General features: G+C 43.9%; 1 protein-coding gene across 4 annotated transcripts in view; it reads right to left on the bottom strand.

The window, feature by feature from the left end:
- UBE3D (ubiquitin protein ligase E3D) overlaps window positions 1–14,059 on the bottom strand; it is a 155,280-nt gene that overhangs the window by 50,269 nt on the left and 90,952 nt on the right. For all 4 annotated transcript variants that reach the window (XM_046674351.1, XM_046674353.1, XM_046674354.1 and 1 more), the window contains exon 9: window positions 11,688–11,826. In XM_046674351.1, the coding sequence (XP_046530307.1) occupies window positions 11,688–11,826 (139 nt within the window). The remainder of the gene's footprint in view (window positions 1–11,687; window positions 11,827–14,059) is intronic.

Genomic DNA, 14,059 nt, shown 5'->3' with positions numbered 1-14,059 from the left:
GCATGCAAAGGAATTTTTTTAAAAAAAAGGATGAAATAACTGTTGAGGCAACAGAGGACAAGAAATAAGAAAAAAAGAAAAGATAAAGTAGCACAACCGAAAACATACACTCCACACACCCCCCCGACATACACAAAGGTGGTAAACATAAATCCAACTATATTATTAATCACAATAATGTAAGCAGATTTGACTCACCCACTTAAAATAAAAATACAAAAAACCACGTCTTCTGTTTTCAGTGCTCTGATTTCTACTAAAAACATTACCATATTTGAGGAACTTGACACTGAAAAGCAGCTGACGGTTCAAATGGACAACGTCTCTAATGTTTATTGCCTTTACAACTGGTTTTCAAGCTGAAGTTAAATGAGAAGGAAACAATATTTAAGACCAGCAGGAAGAGTCAGAACCATTGAGACTACGGATAAATGTAGTTGTTTATAAAGAACTGCATTCAGCTCTAAAGAGACCAGAAAAGGCACCAGCACCTGAATATGACTTGGTTAATTCTTTACTTCGATTTAGTCTGTGTTCTGTTATTACAGCTTCAGACAGTACACCAGACATCCTCTTGTCTGCTACAGATTAATCAAACTGTCTTAACTTCCTGAAGCTGACTGCTGACCCTAACTGCACGCAGCCCTGGTTGAAGCTACAGAAATACTTGCCCTGGGGCCGGCCCTGTGGCTGAGTGGTTAAGTTCACGCGCTCCACTACGGTGGCCCAGGGTTTCTCTGGTTCGGATCCTGGGCACAGACATGGCACTGCTCGTCAGGCCACGTTGAGGTGGCGTCCCACGTACTACAACTAGAAGGACCCACAACTATAATATACAACTATATACTGGGGTGATTTGGGGAGAAAAAGCAGAAAGGAAAACAAACAAACAAAAAGATTAGCAACAGTTGTTAGCTCAGGTGCCAATCTTTAAAAAAAAAGAAATACTTTCCCTGGGGCCCCCACATCATCACTCCTCTGCCACCATTCCCAACTTCTAACCTAAAAGGAAGTTCATCTCTAAGGGGACGCCAGCCTTAGATTGGATGCTAGCCTTTCTTCTTCAGGCTTCCTTACTCCACAAGCTCTCACGCTGCTGGGAATCCTTCAACTGCTGACACTTCGAATCAGTGGATTTGGGGGCTGGAGGAATGAGAAAGCCGAAATCTAGGCAGGTAAGTGACTTGTGCCCAGTCACACTGATTGCAGGTATCAGAGCAGCCAAGACCAGAACCCAGACCCACCTCTCACCTCCAGATCAGGGCTTCTCCCCGCTATGTCACATATCAGGTCCAAGAGAGTGAGGATGAAAGGATAATAAATAAAATAACTTCCTTCTTGTTCCTCACAATTCCTTTGGCCTAGTCCCCGAACACCTTTTCTGTTCCAAATTGTCTCACTTTGCTGAAGCGATTAGTCATTACTAGAGGGCTCATGAGAGGCTCTCAGTTGAAGCTTAGAAGTTTCGCCTTCCAGTTCATCATTCCCTTGCAAGCAGACATCCATCCCAGGCTGCTGTTTCCCCCTCCAGCCAGAAAAGCTCCTTCAAACAAGACAGTGGCTTCCTCCAAGGAAGAAGCAAGTTCAGTCATTTCAATCTTGATCCCACTTTGTTTCTAAAAGCAGACATGTACCTGTAGCCTCCTTTCCCAGGAAGCAAGACCCACCACCAGGAAGCCTCTTGACTACAGATAGCCATGCTCAGCATGTGGGGAAGAACCAAGTCCCCTCGTCCATAGCTCCAGGCAAGGGGAGAGGCTCACACTTGAGAAAACTTTCTTGGAGTAACCATACTGACAAAATAAATGCAAATGCAAAACCACTGGAAAATTCCTAAGCCACAAAGGTTTCAGCGTGGATCAGGACCTACAGTCAGACACCAAGGGGAAAACCAAAAGTAGAAACGGCTCGAGGGAGGGCAGAGAAGACGGAAGCAGAGAACTCACGGGCCGTCCAGAGAACATTCCACGCTTCTTCCTCCTCTTCTTCTCTGACATGCAGCCTACCTGGCAGTATCTTCCCTTTGCTTGCCTCCACATGAGGGAGCGACTGATGTCTCAGGCAGGAAGAGCCAAGGGCCAGAGAGCACCCTAACCCCTCATTCCTGACACTTCTTTGTGGCTGGTGGGAAGGTCTTGTGACATAGACTCCATTCTCTTGGAGAGCAAAAGGAAAAGAAAAATCCCTGCATAATGTGGCTTGATCTATGCTTTTCTTCAGTTCAACACTTTCAAGATGTTCAAAAGAAATAAGAACCTAGTCCCTTTAAAGAATAAAGTTATATTATTCAACTTGGGTGAATCAATTAAGAACAGCTTGGAACAGACAAAATGACTCTGTGTGCATCTACTTTAAAGGCAACTTTATAATTTAACCCAACCCCCTCATTGCACAGACAAAGAAACTGGGACCCACAGAGGTTACCTGACTAGATGAGGGTAACGAGCAGTTGGTGGCAGATCTAAGACTAGACCTTGAGTGTCCTACCTCAGGGTGAGTGACTGTCCCACCACACCACCCTTGCCATGAGAAGGGGAGAGGCTGCCCAGCCCTGGGGGAGGAGGAAGCCCAGAGACTGGGAGACACCAGATGCTGGGGTCCACACTGAATGGCAGAAAGACGAGTTTCAGAGCTAACTGACGCCTGGATTCTACCACGCATCTGAGTGTGAAAGGGAACAATCATGGCAGAATAAAAAAAAAGTAAAAGAAAAAAATACAGACTTCATGACAAGGATTCATTTACTTCAACAGTCAGGGACTGTGCTGAGTACAGGTTAATAAGGAAAAGTAAAGAAAAGAGGAAAAGAATTAAGTTATTTGAGCTAGTGGCTAGGTGTTCGTCATAATTAAAAGATGTTTTTCCCTTTACATTTCTCACCTTAGTGGGAACATACTCGATTATCATATAAGTGTTTCTCACCGTGGTTCTTGAAACCCTTTATCAGAAACACTTCGCATGTTTGCTGTAACGCAGATTCTTGGGCTCTCCTCCGGAGTTACTGAAGCAGAATCTCTCGGCCTCTCACTCAGAAATCTGAATTTTAAACAAGTTCCCGTGGACACTGACATTTAAGACCCAGAAGCATCCACATCCCGTCATGGCAGAATTAAACAAACCCTGTCTGTCCTCTAGTCCTGCCCAAGCCCGTTTCAGAGCTCCAGGGCCTGCGAAGCAGAGACAGGGAGTGCCTTCAGCTCACGAAGGCTGCTCAGGCCCTGCCAGACCTCTCCCCACCGTGCCATGAAGGACTGGATTGGGCTAGGTAGCAGTCGGTTCAATCTTAAGACTATATTTTTGGGCAAAAATTGCAAATAAGTGCTGTTTTGCTAATGAAAAACATGCCACATTTTCTGGCATAAGTATGCATTTCCTTGAAAGTCAGGAAAAAAAGTTAACTTACTAAAAACAAGCAAACAAAAGAAGAAAACAGAATTAATGACTTTCTGGGCTGGACCTCATTCCTGCTTCTCTGAATAAGGCCAAAGCCAGTGCGTCCACACCCAATCAGACTCCCCTACCAAGTGGCAGCTCCTCAGGGGAAAGGCCAGCACCACAGACGGCCTGGGGATTGTCCTGCTTTGCCTACAAGCCCAACTCCTCAGGAGCGACAGAAATTTCTGAGTAGCAGGGCATGTGGCGGGAAGCTGGGTCAGGGGAGCAGCCTCTTGAAAGATGTGATGTGGCAGAGAGGTGGGCCAGCTAACTGTCTGGTAACCCTCCAGGCTCCCGACCTGGCCCTGTCCTCCACGTTTTCTCTGGAGTATGGCAAAACAGTAGAGTCCAAAAGGAAGGGAGAATTCAGACTAGAGCACTGTATTAATCTAAAGATACCTGCTTATTTCCCCAAACCACAGAACACCCTGCAGGGCAAAAAGGAGTGAAGAAGGCAACATCCTTTTCACACGCAAATTGCTGAGGCAATTCTCAGAAATCTGTTTTGAGGAGAGAGATTGAAAATAGAGCAGTAATCACTACCTTTGAGACTGGATTCCCTAAATATAATGAGTAGCACTCAACTCCTGATTCTCTCTGCCCACTGAGGACAAAGGTATTAGCAGGAGAGAAGAAGCCTGACGTGCTTCAGGACCTGAGGGTGCCAATACTACTCCCTTCTCAATTCTCTGGAATGCACACGTGGATCCCCATGAGAGCTGAGTGGAAATTCTAGCGAGTGCCTGCCACTGGATGCAGGTCTGTCTGCCTCCTGGTTACATCTGCAGCAATCCTTGGACATCTGGAACAGCTCCCAGCCTCCCTCCCCTTCCATGCCCACCTAATAACAGGACCCTTCTAGACAGAGTCCCCAGAAGCCTTTGACAGTCTCCAGGAAGGCTGTCAGTTTTCACGCCAGAAGACGAAACAGAGGAAAGAACAGACTATTGCCAGTAACCGTGTCCCAGCATCTCAACGAGGGCAATTTTATACTAAAATATATTTGTGTGTGTGTAAATAAGCATACACAAAAAAACACTGACAAGAATTACTCTAAAATGTCAATACTGGTTATTCCCAGTGACTTTCATTTTCTTTACATTTTTCTGTATTTTCCTTTTTTTTTTTTTTTTTTTTGCTGAGGAAGATTCACCCTGAGTTAATGTCCACTGCCAATCCTCCTCTTCTTTTGCTTGAGGAAGATTAGCCCTGAGCTAACATCTGTGCCAGTCCTCCTCTATTTTTTTATGTGGGACACCTCCACAGCATGGTTGGTGAGTGGAGTAGATCCGCACCCGAGATCTGAACCCACAAACCTGTGCCACTGAAGTAGAGCCTGTGGAAATTTAGCCACTTGGCCCTGGGGTGGGGCCCTGTATTTTCCAATTTTTTATCATAAAAGTGATTATCTTTTTATAATCATTTTATAAAATGATACTTTAAAAATAATAATGGCTATAATTTACCTAGAGACGAACATGGCATATAACAGATGAGGCCATTTATGTGGTGCAGTGTCTAAAAGGAAATGGAAAAAGGTGGTGTGGAAGTGGAACTTCACTTTCTCTTCTCGGTAGCCCCTTTGTTGCTGCTCATCTGTAAGGTCCCAGGCCTCTCCGACCAATTTGTTAGAGCTGTTATGCATTATTTTTATATAAAAAAGTTCTTCAGTTTAAACCACAACTTCAAACTTCTATACAATCAAAGCTTTTCACCTGAGATGCCAACAAATGGCCAAATGACTAAACCAAATTTTCATATGTTATTTTGTTTTCTTCTCTTTTGATATAGATGTTAACAGGTAGTGAAAAAGTAGCTGGATGGAGAATTATTCGTAAAATTATTAATTTCTGAACAATGAGAATGAATATATGGTTTTACATCATGAAAATGATGAAATTTAAGTATCAGTGAATTTTTTAAAGTTAAAATCAAACTACATACAAGTAACGTAATTAATTGAGAATCTCTTTCTCCGGAATAGTATACGGGTCTCTTGTTAAGGACCCACCATCTGCTTCACCCTTCCTCATGTAGAGTTGAGGAAATATTCCTGACCGACCCTAATTACCAGGTGATAATAGATAAGCTCTATAAAGCCTTTTTGTTTCTTCTTTTCTACATGTTTTCACTATATTATTCAACCACACACATATACATAAAACTGTAATCTGATGAAGCTCAACTTACTTGCCAGGATCCATAATGCTTGAAAATGTTACTCCCATAGTTGAAAGTTGTGGTTCTCTAAAGGATGATATTAATAAAAAAGATACTGCTGCTGCCGTATGGTAAAAATAAGATGTCCAAGACCTGGACTGCAAAGAGAACCATTTAGCATTTTCTTTGATGTAACTGTCATGAGATGAATAAATAGTAGACTCAGAACCAGAAGTCCTAGGTTTGATACACAGCTTTGTATTTTGGTAGTTACATGAATTTGCCTATATTACATACTTTCTGCACCTTTATTTATTTATTTTTTATTTTATTTTTTTTTTTTGAGAAAGATTAGCCCTGAGCTAACATCTGCCACTAATCCTCCTCTTTTTGCTGAGGAAGACTGGCCCTGAGCTAAGATCTGTGCCCACCTTCCTCTACTTTATATGTGGGACACCTACCACAGCATGGTGTGCCAAGCAGTGCTATGTCTGCACCCGGGATCCGAACCGGCAAACCCCAGGCCGCCAAAGCAGAAAGTGCACACTTAACCACTGTGCCACCGGGCCGGCCCCCACTTTCTGCACCTTTAAAATGGGGGTTGTTGTGGGGATTTTAAAAAGGATAATGTCTGTGAAAACATTTAAAATTATTGGTGAATATACCACTCTACGTGGAGAAAAGCAGCAGCTTCACCTCTGAGGTTCTCTGCCCTTGAAAGTCCCGTCCACTCTGTTTGGACAGCCTGGAGTAGCTGGATGGAGCTGGAGCTAATGAGGCAGGGTGTGGGAATGAACAAAAAAGGTTTCCTCAGCTCGGGGCTCGAGGCTGGGGACCGCTCCTATGGCACAGACCTCTCAGTTAAGTCTAAGTTTCCAAGGAAGACCTTGGGTATTCTCAGTGGGAGTCAGGCCATAAGTTAGAAGAGAGACAGAGTTTAGCCAGATGGCTGAATCTACCAATGGAACCCTTTGCCATGTTACTACCTAGTTACACTGCGTTTAGGGTGGATGAGACCCATCTGAAACAGAACCGGAAGCAGGTGCAGATTGGGAAAGCCATGCTCAGCCCGGGCCCTGCTGGGCCTCTGGCCTGATTCAGCGCGCCCCAAGAAATGACAAAGCAGATCTCACTCCTGTGGTACTATCCTGACCAAGGCAGCCCTGACCAGAAAGAGAACCATCTAGTCACTAAAGGAAGAAATGGCATCCCCTTGACAACCAACCTCTAAACATGCAGCACTGCTTCTGTTGGAGAAAAGCAAGCCCACCACGAAGAATGTGCACATGAGTACTCTGCCTGGGGCATCTGAATTTTTTGACATTGGATAGAACAGTGTCTCCCCATCTGTGTTCTGAGAGATTAATCCCATAAACTGCCCCTCGAAAAAGTTTTCCTGATATCAAGTACATTTGGGAAATAACGTTTACTGTTTTCTTCAACTAGGAGAGTCACAATGCGCCTTACACAAAGGAAAGGCCCTGAAAAGTCCCGCAGTTAAAAATAAATCTAACTTTGTTTAACCAAACTTCTTTACAAAGGCAACATTGCCTAGTGGTTAAGAATAGAGAGTTCTGGAGCCAAGCTTTGTACCTCATGCTGCTCCACTTACTAGTTGTGTGAGCACAGACAAGTTAATCTCTCTGGCTCAGTTTCTGTACCTGTGAAATGGGTAATGCTAACATACCTTCCTCACGGTGTTTTCGTGAAAATGAAATGAGCTAATAAGTGCAAATCATTGAGACCAGTGCCTGGCATACAGAAAGCGTTGAATAAATATTAGCTATTATAATTTGCATTATCATTATCTGATGATTAAATACCTAATTGTTTTCTACAACACTTATTTATATCCTAAGGAACCTGTGACCCATGGAATAGGAAGATGCTAGTATAGAAAAATCCCCTTTCTACCCGAAGAGAAGTCAGCATCACGTGCAGCAACAAGAGTGTAACATAGGAATCAGTTTCAGTCTCCAACATCAACTTACCCTTCTGGCTCTGTTTCCTTATCCATAAAAATAAGGTCAGTTGACTAGTTGGTCCTTCCGGCTACAACAGTCCAGGATTCTAAGAAATCGGACCAGTACCGTTAAAACCAGCAAATGCTGCCCAGTCCTGGATCCAACTTGGTTTCTCTTACGGTTCTACCTTCCAGGCACCTTACTCAGATTTAAGGTTGTTATTGAAGGACTTCGGGTTAAGGAGCTGGTTGTTGTCCAGCAAGATGCATATGGAAATGGCCTTCTGCCACCTCACCCCAGTGCTCTGAAGTACTCAAAGTGCAATCAAACTGGCAGCAGTGATGGCAGCAGTGGCTGCAACCCACCTCATGCCAGAGGACCCATTGGCACCTGTAAGCCCCTCTGCCTTGGTTTCCGACACCAAAGCTTGGGCGTCATTCCTGTTTCCCCTACCGTGGTCTCCAGTGGCCAGAGGGAGCCCAGTCCTGTATACTGGTCACTGTGCTTATCTTGAGTCTTGCCAGTTCTTTCCAAGGGCTCAATTCTTCTTCGAGTCTTTCTCATTTGTACAAAGCCCCAGGCTGTAGTTTCAAAGCGGATAGCCATCTGTGCTCCATCTTCTTGACACATCTCAAACCCGGGCCTCACCTGTTGCGTCCACCTGTCCCAGCAGGGAAAGGGCTGCTGCTTCTGCCCCGAGCGAGTATGTACTGTTCACGCCTCTGCTTCCCCCAGCTCAGACTTTTGGAATCCTCTAGAATGTCAAACAGCTATGCCGACTTGAATTCTACCTGTGCATCCATCCACCCATCCAGCCATCTACAGAAATCATCCAAGATTTTTTAAATGCTTCCTACATCCAAGTACTGTTCTAAGTTCTGTTGATGCAATACTGAACAAAAACAGACATTCTCCCTGTTCTCATTCCACACACAATGTAGTAGAGGAAAAAAGACAAACAAATAAATGAATGTGATCATTTTAAATAGTGAAAAGTGCTATCAAGAAAACAAAACAAGGCGAGGTTATAAATAATGGTGACGGGGAAAGGGGAGCTCGAGACGGGGGTCAGGTCAGGCCTCTTGGGGGAGGGGACACCTGAAATGAGACCTGAAGGATAAGAAGGACCCAGCCATGCAAAGATCTGGTCCAGATTATCCTGGTAGGAGAGAAAAGAGCCAGTGCACAGACCAGAACCTGCTACAGCCAGAACCCGCTTGTTGGGATAGGGAGCAGGAGAGAAGGCCCGTGTGACTAAAGCAGAGACAGAGGGAGGCAGCAGGAGATGAGGTCAGAGGGAGGCAGGGCCAGATGCTGCCAGGCCTTGTAGGTCAGGATAAGATGTTAGGATTTTATTCTCATTGCAACAGGAAGTCATGAAAGAAGTGGAAGGAGGGAGTGGCATGGTAAGTCCCTGCTGCGTCTTGGGGCTGCAACAACTACAGCCTGTGCTTAGCAATACATCAGTGATTCTCAACCAAATCCTACATGTGTCTGCTCATAATCACACTAGGGGTATGACGGTACTGTAACAGAGCGGAAGTCAAAATTATAACACAACCACCAAAAGATATCCCCACCGACCTGAGAGAAATGTTACACTGTAATTTAAGAAGTTAGAGTTTCAGATATGTTAATAGCTCTAATTAATCAGATAAATCCTTCCTTTTGGGATTTGGCAGTGATAACAGCTCAAGCAGGAGTGCCATTTGATCCTCGGAAACCTAAAATAACACTTTTACAGAAAAAGAAGCATTGCTCCCAGTAACTGACTTGGCCTGGAAAGTAAGAGAACTAGAAATGCAAAGATGGTATCTTAACAAGTGTCATTCGACTATTTTACAGTTTTTACCAATACAGCTCTTAAAAAAAATGTGCATTAAAATGAGTTTCCATTTGAAAAAATGAATCCCAAATATGGGCAAAATTAGCAGCCCCATTCTCTGCCATTGTAATAAATGACTAAGTAGCTGTTATGAAGATGAAAAAGCGGGCACCTCTTTCTAATCCTGACAGACATCCTCCCCTTTTTCACTGATCCTTTATCTTGGGAGTGGAGACCTGCATAGGGAAGTTGCTGTCTGCTTTGGTCCTGAGGAGAATGCATCTTTCCAGGGGTAGCAGCAGGGACAAAATCTCTTTAGCAGACATTGTTCATGAACTTGTGCCAAGTTTCCCTGTACCTTTGAAATTGGGAAAGTGTATGTGCTCCTGACAATAATATTCAGCAAACGGACTGAAACCAGATGAAGTACCACAGAGAGGGACGTTCAGTAATCAGCATCCTGACAGCTCTGAGAGCTCCTATGATTTCAAAGGGCTACGAAAGGACATTAACGCCACAAAGAGCATCCAGGCTCTCCTGCCCGTGTGTTTACACGAGGCTGAGCTGAGATCCTTAAAGGAGTAACAACTCCTCTGCCGCCTGCAGAAGAGACTGGGCCTGCCCTCAAATCCCCCGCATCAGTTTACATTACTCTTTTACCTTTAATCTTTTTAAGGCTTTAGTGGAGGCTACTTTGTAATAAAATTATTTCCAATTTATATCACACATGGATAAATGCTCTCTCTCCCCCAATATGCTATAAAGTCCCCGAAGTCAGAGTCATCTCTCTTGCTCCCCACTCACTCATCACATAAAAATTTCAAACAGTACATGACAGAGTGAAATAAAAAATAACTGTCCTCCAGCCTTGTTCCCCAAAGGTAACTGCTGTTAAGTTTCTCATCTCTCCCTCCATACAAGTTTGTGGGCATACACAAACTTTTGTGTTATTCAGTGTTCAAGCCAAAGAACAAAATTTGGAAGACATATGGGTTCATATACAAAATTTTAAATCACTTCTGGCTCAGGGTAGTATACAAATAAAATAATTATAAATTACTACAAAATTTATAGCCATTCCAAGGTAGATACGACCTGCCTTCACCCACCACTCACACCCCCTCCGCCTCCCAGGACCTAAGCGAGTCCTGCATCTGGGGAGCAGAGGCAGTGAGCTGGGCACAAGCCAGGTGAGCCCAGCTCCATCTCTACCACATTGGGTGTTCCCTGGTCAACTCACTCCATCTCTCTGGGCCTCAGTTTCCTCTCCTACAAAACAAGAAGGTGCTCTCTGAGGTCCCTTTGAGAATTCAGGATTGAAGTTGATAACTGAGTAACGATAAATACAATCAGGTACACCAAGGCCAAAGTCTGAAATTGGTATCAGGAAGAAGATCAATGTACCAGATTACCAGGAGAGTATGGACGCAAATTACATTGGAGTAGTTATTTTTTTACCATTTTCCTGGGGTAGAATTCATAGGAAAATCCACGTCTTATTTTACCACAGAGGCACACCAAGCGATATATACTGATCTGGAGTTATCTGAGGATACATCAGCAGCCCTTCAGAAGCAGAACCAACCACATTGACTCATTTCTCAGCAACGTAGGCAGCCTTCTCACCAGCCGCAGTGAATACATTTCCATCGTCAAGGTCATAGATACGTTCAATTACATTGAGTAGCCATAGGGTCACAACTTAGGTGACTGGTTAACATCTTAATCCTCACTTGCCACCTCAGTGACACTAGCTGACTACCAGGAAAGGAAGGGGTTTTCCTGCTGGTCAGTCCACATTTGCTACTCTACTCTGCCCATGTCCTTTACCAGGAGCACAGCTAGGGAGCCAGGGAAAAGGTGCCGAGAACAGGGAGGACACCATCACTGGTAAACATCCATTTGGCAATTTGACTGCAAGCTAACAGTAGCAACATTACTAATAATGGTTGAAAATCCTCGTTCTAGGGCAAAGCTGAGGAAAGGGAAGTGGTATGCACAAATGTTCTTTGCCAGATGTTCTTGCCATTTCTCTCAGAGGCAGGAAAGAGAGATTAAGAGAACAAACTCTGGAGTTAGGGAAATATGGGTTCTGCTGCTACTAGACAATTGCCTAATCAATTTTGAGCCTCAGTTTGTTCATTTCTTTAAAAAGAGCTAGACAAGGCAATATATGCATTGTGCTCATTATTATTATCATCAGAAACCAGTTTCCATGGGCAATCTCTTGTGAAAAAAAGGATGCTTAAAAAATAATAAGTAAAACTGGGAAATCACACAGCGTTAAAGGAGCAGCTCCTCACCTGAAAGGAATTCATGCAGCGAAGCGACGGGGGCAGCGAGGCGTTATTTCTTGACAGTATCAGCAGCAGCTCCAGGCAGGTAGCAGAGGGCAGGGTCAGAGAGTGGACGCTGATGTCACTGTCCCACGATCTGGCAAGACTGAAACATATAGATACGTGCAATTTCATAACTGCATCTGGTCATAATTATTTCAAAATTCCAATGTAGAAGAAGAAAACTTTCAGTTGTGGGAGGAAAAAGCAATGTACGAAAAACAGAAATAAAATAGTGATGGTACTAAAAATTCACAGAGTAAGTGTCTAAGACATTTTTACAGTGTTTTTGGTATAAAACAGATGGATTAGGCAATTTTCTCAGATCAACATTTTGTACTCAAAGTTTAAGAGCCAGAGGAAGTACAATCCTATCTGAGGGACTATTTGGGGTGGGGGATGAGAGCTCACACAGCGACTCTAGGTTCCATGCCCTGTTCTACACGGAATATCTTGTTCAACCCCCAGAAGGCTACGAAATGGAACTACCGTTCTCCCCACTCTACAGATGGGGAAATTGCTTCTGGGCTGGATACATCCTCTAGATGAGTGATTTTCAAACTTTTAAAAAGCAATGAAGTCCTTTTATCAAAAACTCTTGTAAAAGCCCCCATTTATAATACAAATAAAAGTCAAGCTGCTCTGCTGGAAGCGGAGGGCTGGCAGGAGACCGTCCTTCATCTCCCAGAGTGGCCCTTGAAGCACCTGTGCTACTTGCTGGGGAACCTATTTGAAAATCCTTTCATTCGAGACATGAGGAACTGTAGCCTGGGGAAGGAAAGGGACTAGTCTGAGATGAGGAGGATGTTGAGAAATGATATCGCCGAGCCTAGAATCCTGGTTTCCTGACTTCTCATCCAGTGCTTAAAGTAGAGAAAAAATCAGGAATCACTGTGAGAAACGGCACAACAACAGCCCGAGTCTTACGCTGTCCCCTCTTCTATTCACTTGAGTATTTCCTGCCTGCGTCCCCACCGAAGTGTCTCTTATACCTGTCTTAATTTTTAAAGAGATATATATACATATTTGCCATTTATATAAACTTCTCTCTGTAAAGTTACCTCTAACCAAATCAGTGGTGAATTCTGGAAGGTTAGAGAGCATCAGTGGCTGAGGGCATTAATGCATTTTAACCCTTTACATGACACGTCAAAGCAGATGGCGTAGCTGTGTCATCCACCAGGTCCTTGGCTGATATATTCTGATGGTGGGTGGTGACTTAATTCTTCTCTGAAGCCTTTACCTTCTGGCTGGACTGGAATAGGACACTGTCCACTTCCCTGAAAAATGGTCTGTTGTCAGCAGGGCACATCTGAGTGCCTATTCTGTATTTTAAAAATCATTACTTTACATTGATTGGCCATGTTATTCTTTCTGCTTTTACTAATTATGTAATACTCCCCCTTTCTCTGGAATGGAAATAAAAGCCTTGCTGTCTTTGGTCAAAGTCAAATGTAGTGCTAGTGCAGTGGCTTCAAGCTCGTGGCCCCACCACCTTCCTCACGCCCTCCACAAACCACAGTTACGTCCATTCTCGGAACGGCATTACCCTACACCCCGTGTCTTGCTCATACAGTTTTCCGGGCCTGGAAGGTTGTTATCCTTCTTGGTGAACTTCTGTTCATTCCTGCAAGACCTACCTAAGTATCATTTCCTTAGAGACATCTTCCTGTTTCCCTTGTAAGAATTAACCACTCGTCTAATACCATACTTGTATCTATTACTACATTTACCACCACCCCACTTGGATTCTTCTTCGGGCTGTGTCTGCCTCTTTGACTCATCCTAGATCAGACATGAGCAACCACCACCTGTGGATCCCTCTAACTTTGCAGACTAACATGGAAATAAAGATCAGATTAGTGTTGTTTTTACTCAGACACACCCAGGAGTTAACCTTTTACTGGCTAAAAGAAATACGAAATTTTCACTTATATTTGTATGTTCAATAAACAACTTAAGTTTTCAGAATTTATACCCTCCACCCCAGCACCCACAATAGGGCTCACTAAGGCTATTTTCATTCTGAATCTTTTTTAAGTGCCTTGAAAAGGTTTTCCCTTTTTCTGAGTTGGATCTCTTGCAGCAAAGGTCACTTGACACTGGATTGTGGACGTCCCTTGGGAACTTATCAGTGAACACCCACAAACTAACCCAGGTCTGTCCTGCTGCAGACCCTCTGAAAGGGTTTCCTGAGATGAGGTTAATACTGTAGCCTGCACTGGGGCCTACTGGAGCTCATAATTAAGGACCCTGCCAGAGCAGAGATCATCTTTGAGGCAGTGTCACTTTTTCACCATTTTGTACTCTTTTGGCAGTAATATACTTGTAAGAGAAAG

The sequence above is a fragment of the Equus quagga genome, chromosome 11 (assembly GCF_021613505.1).
Source record: "Equus quagga isolate Etosha38 chromosome 11, UCLA_HA_Equagga_1.0, whole genome shotgun sequence".
In the NCBI taxonomy this organism is placed as follows: Eukaryota; Metazoa; Chordata; class Mammalia; order Perissodactyla; family Equidae; genus Equus; species Equus quagga.
Note: the sequence above shows the minus strand (reverse complement) of the source record. Positions and strands in the feature narration are given on the sequence as shown.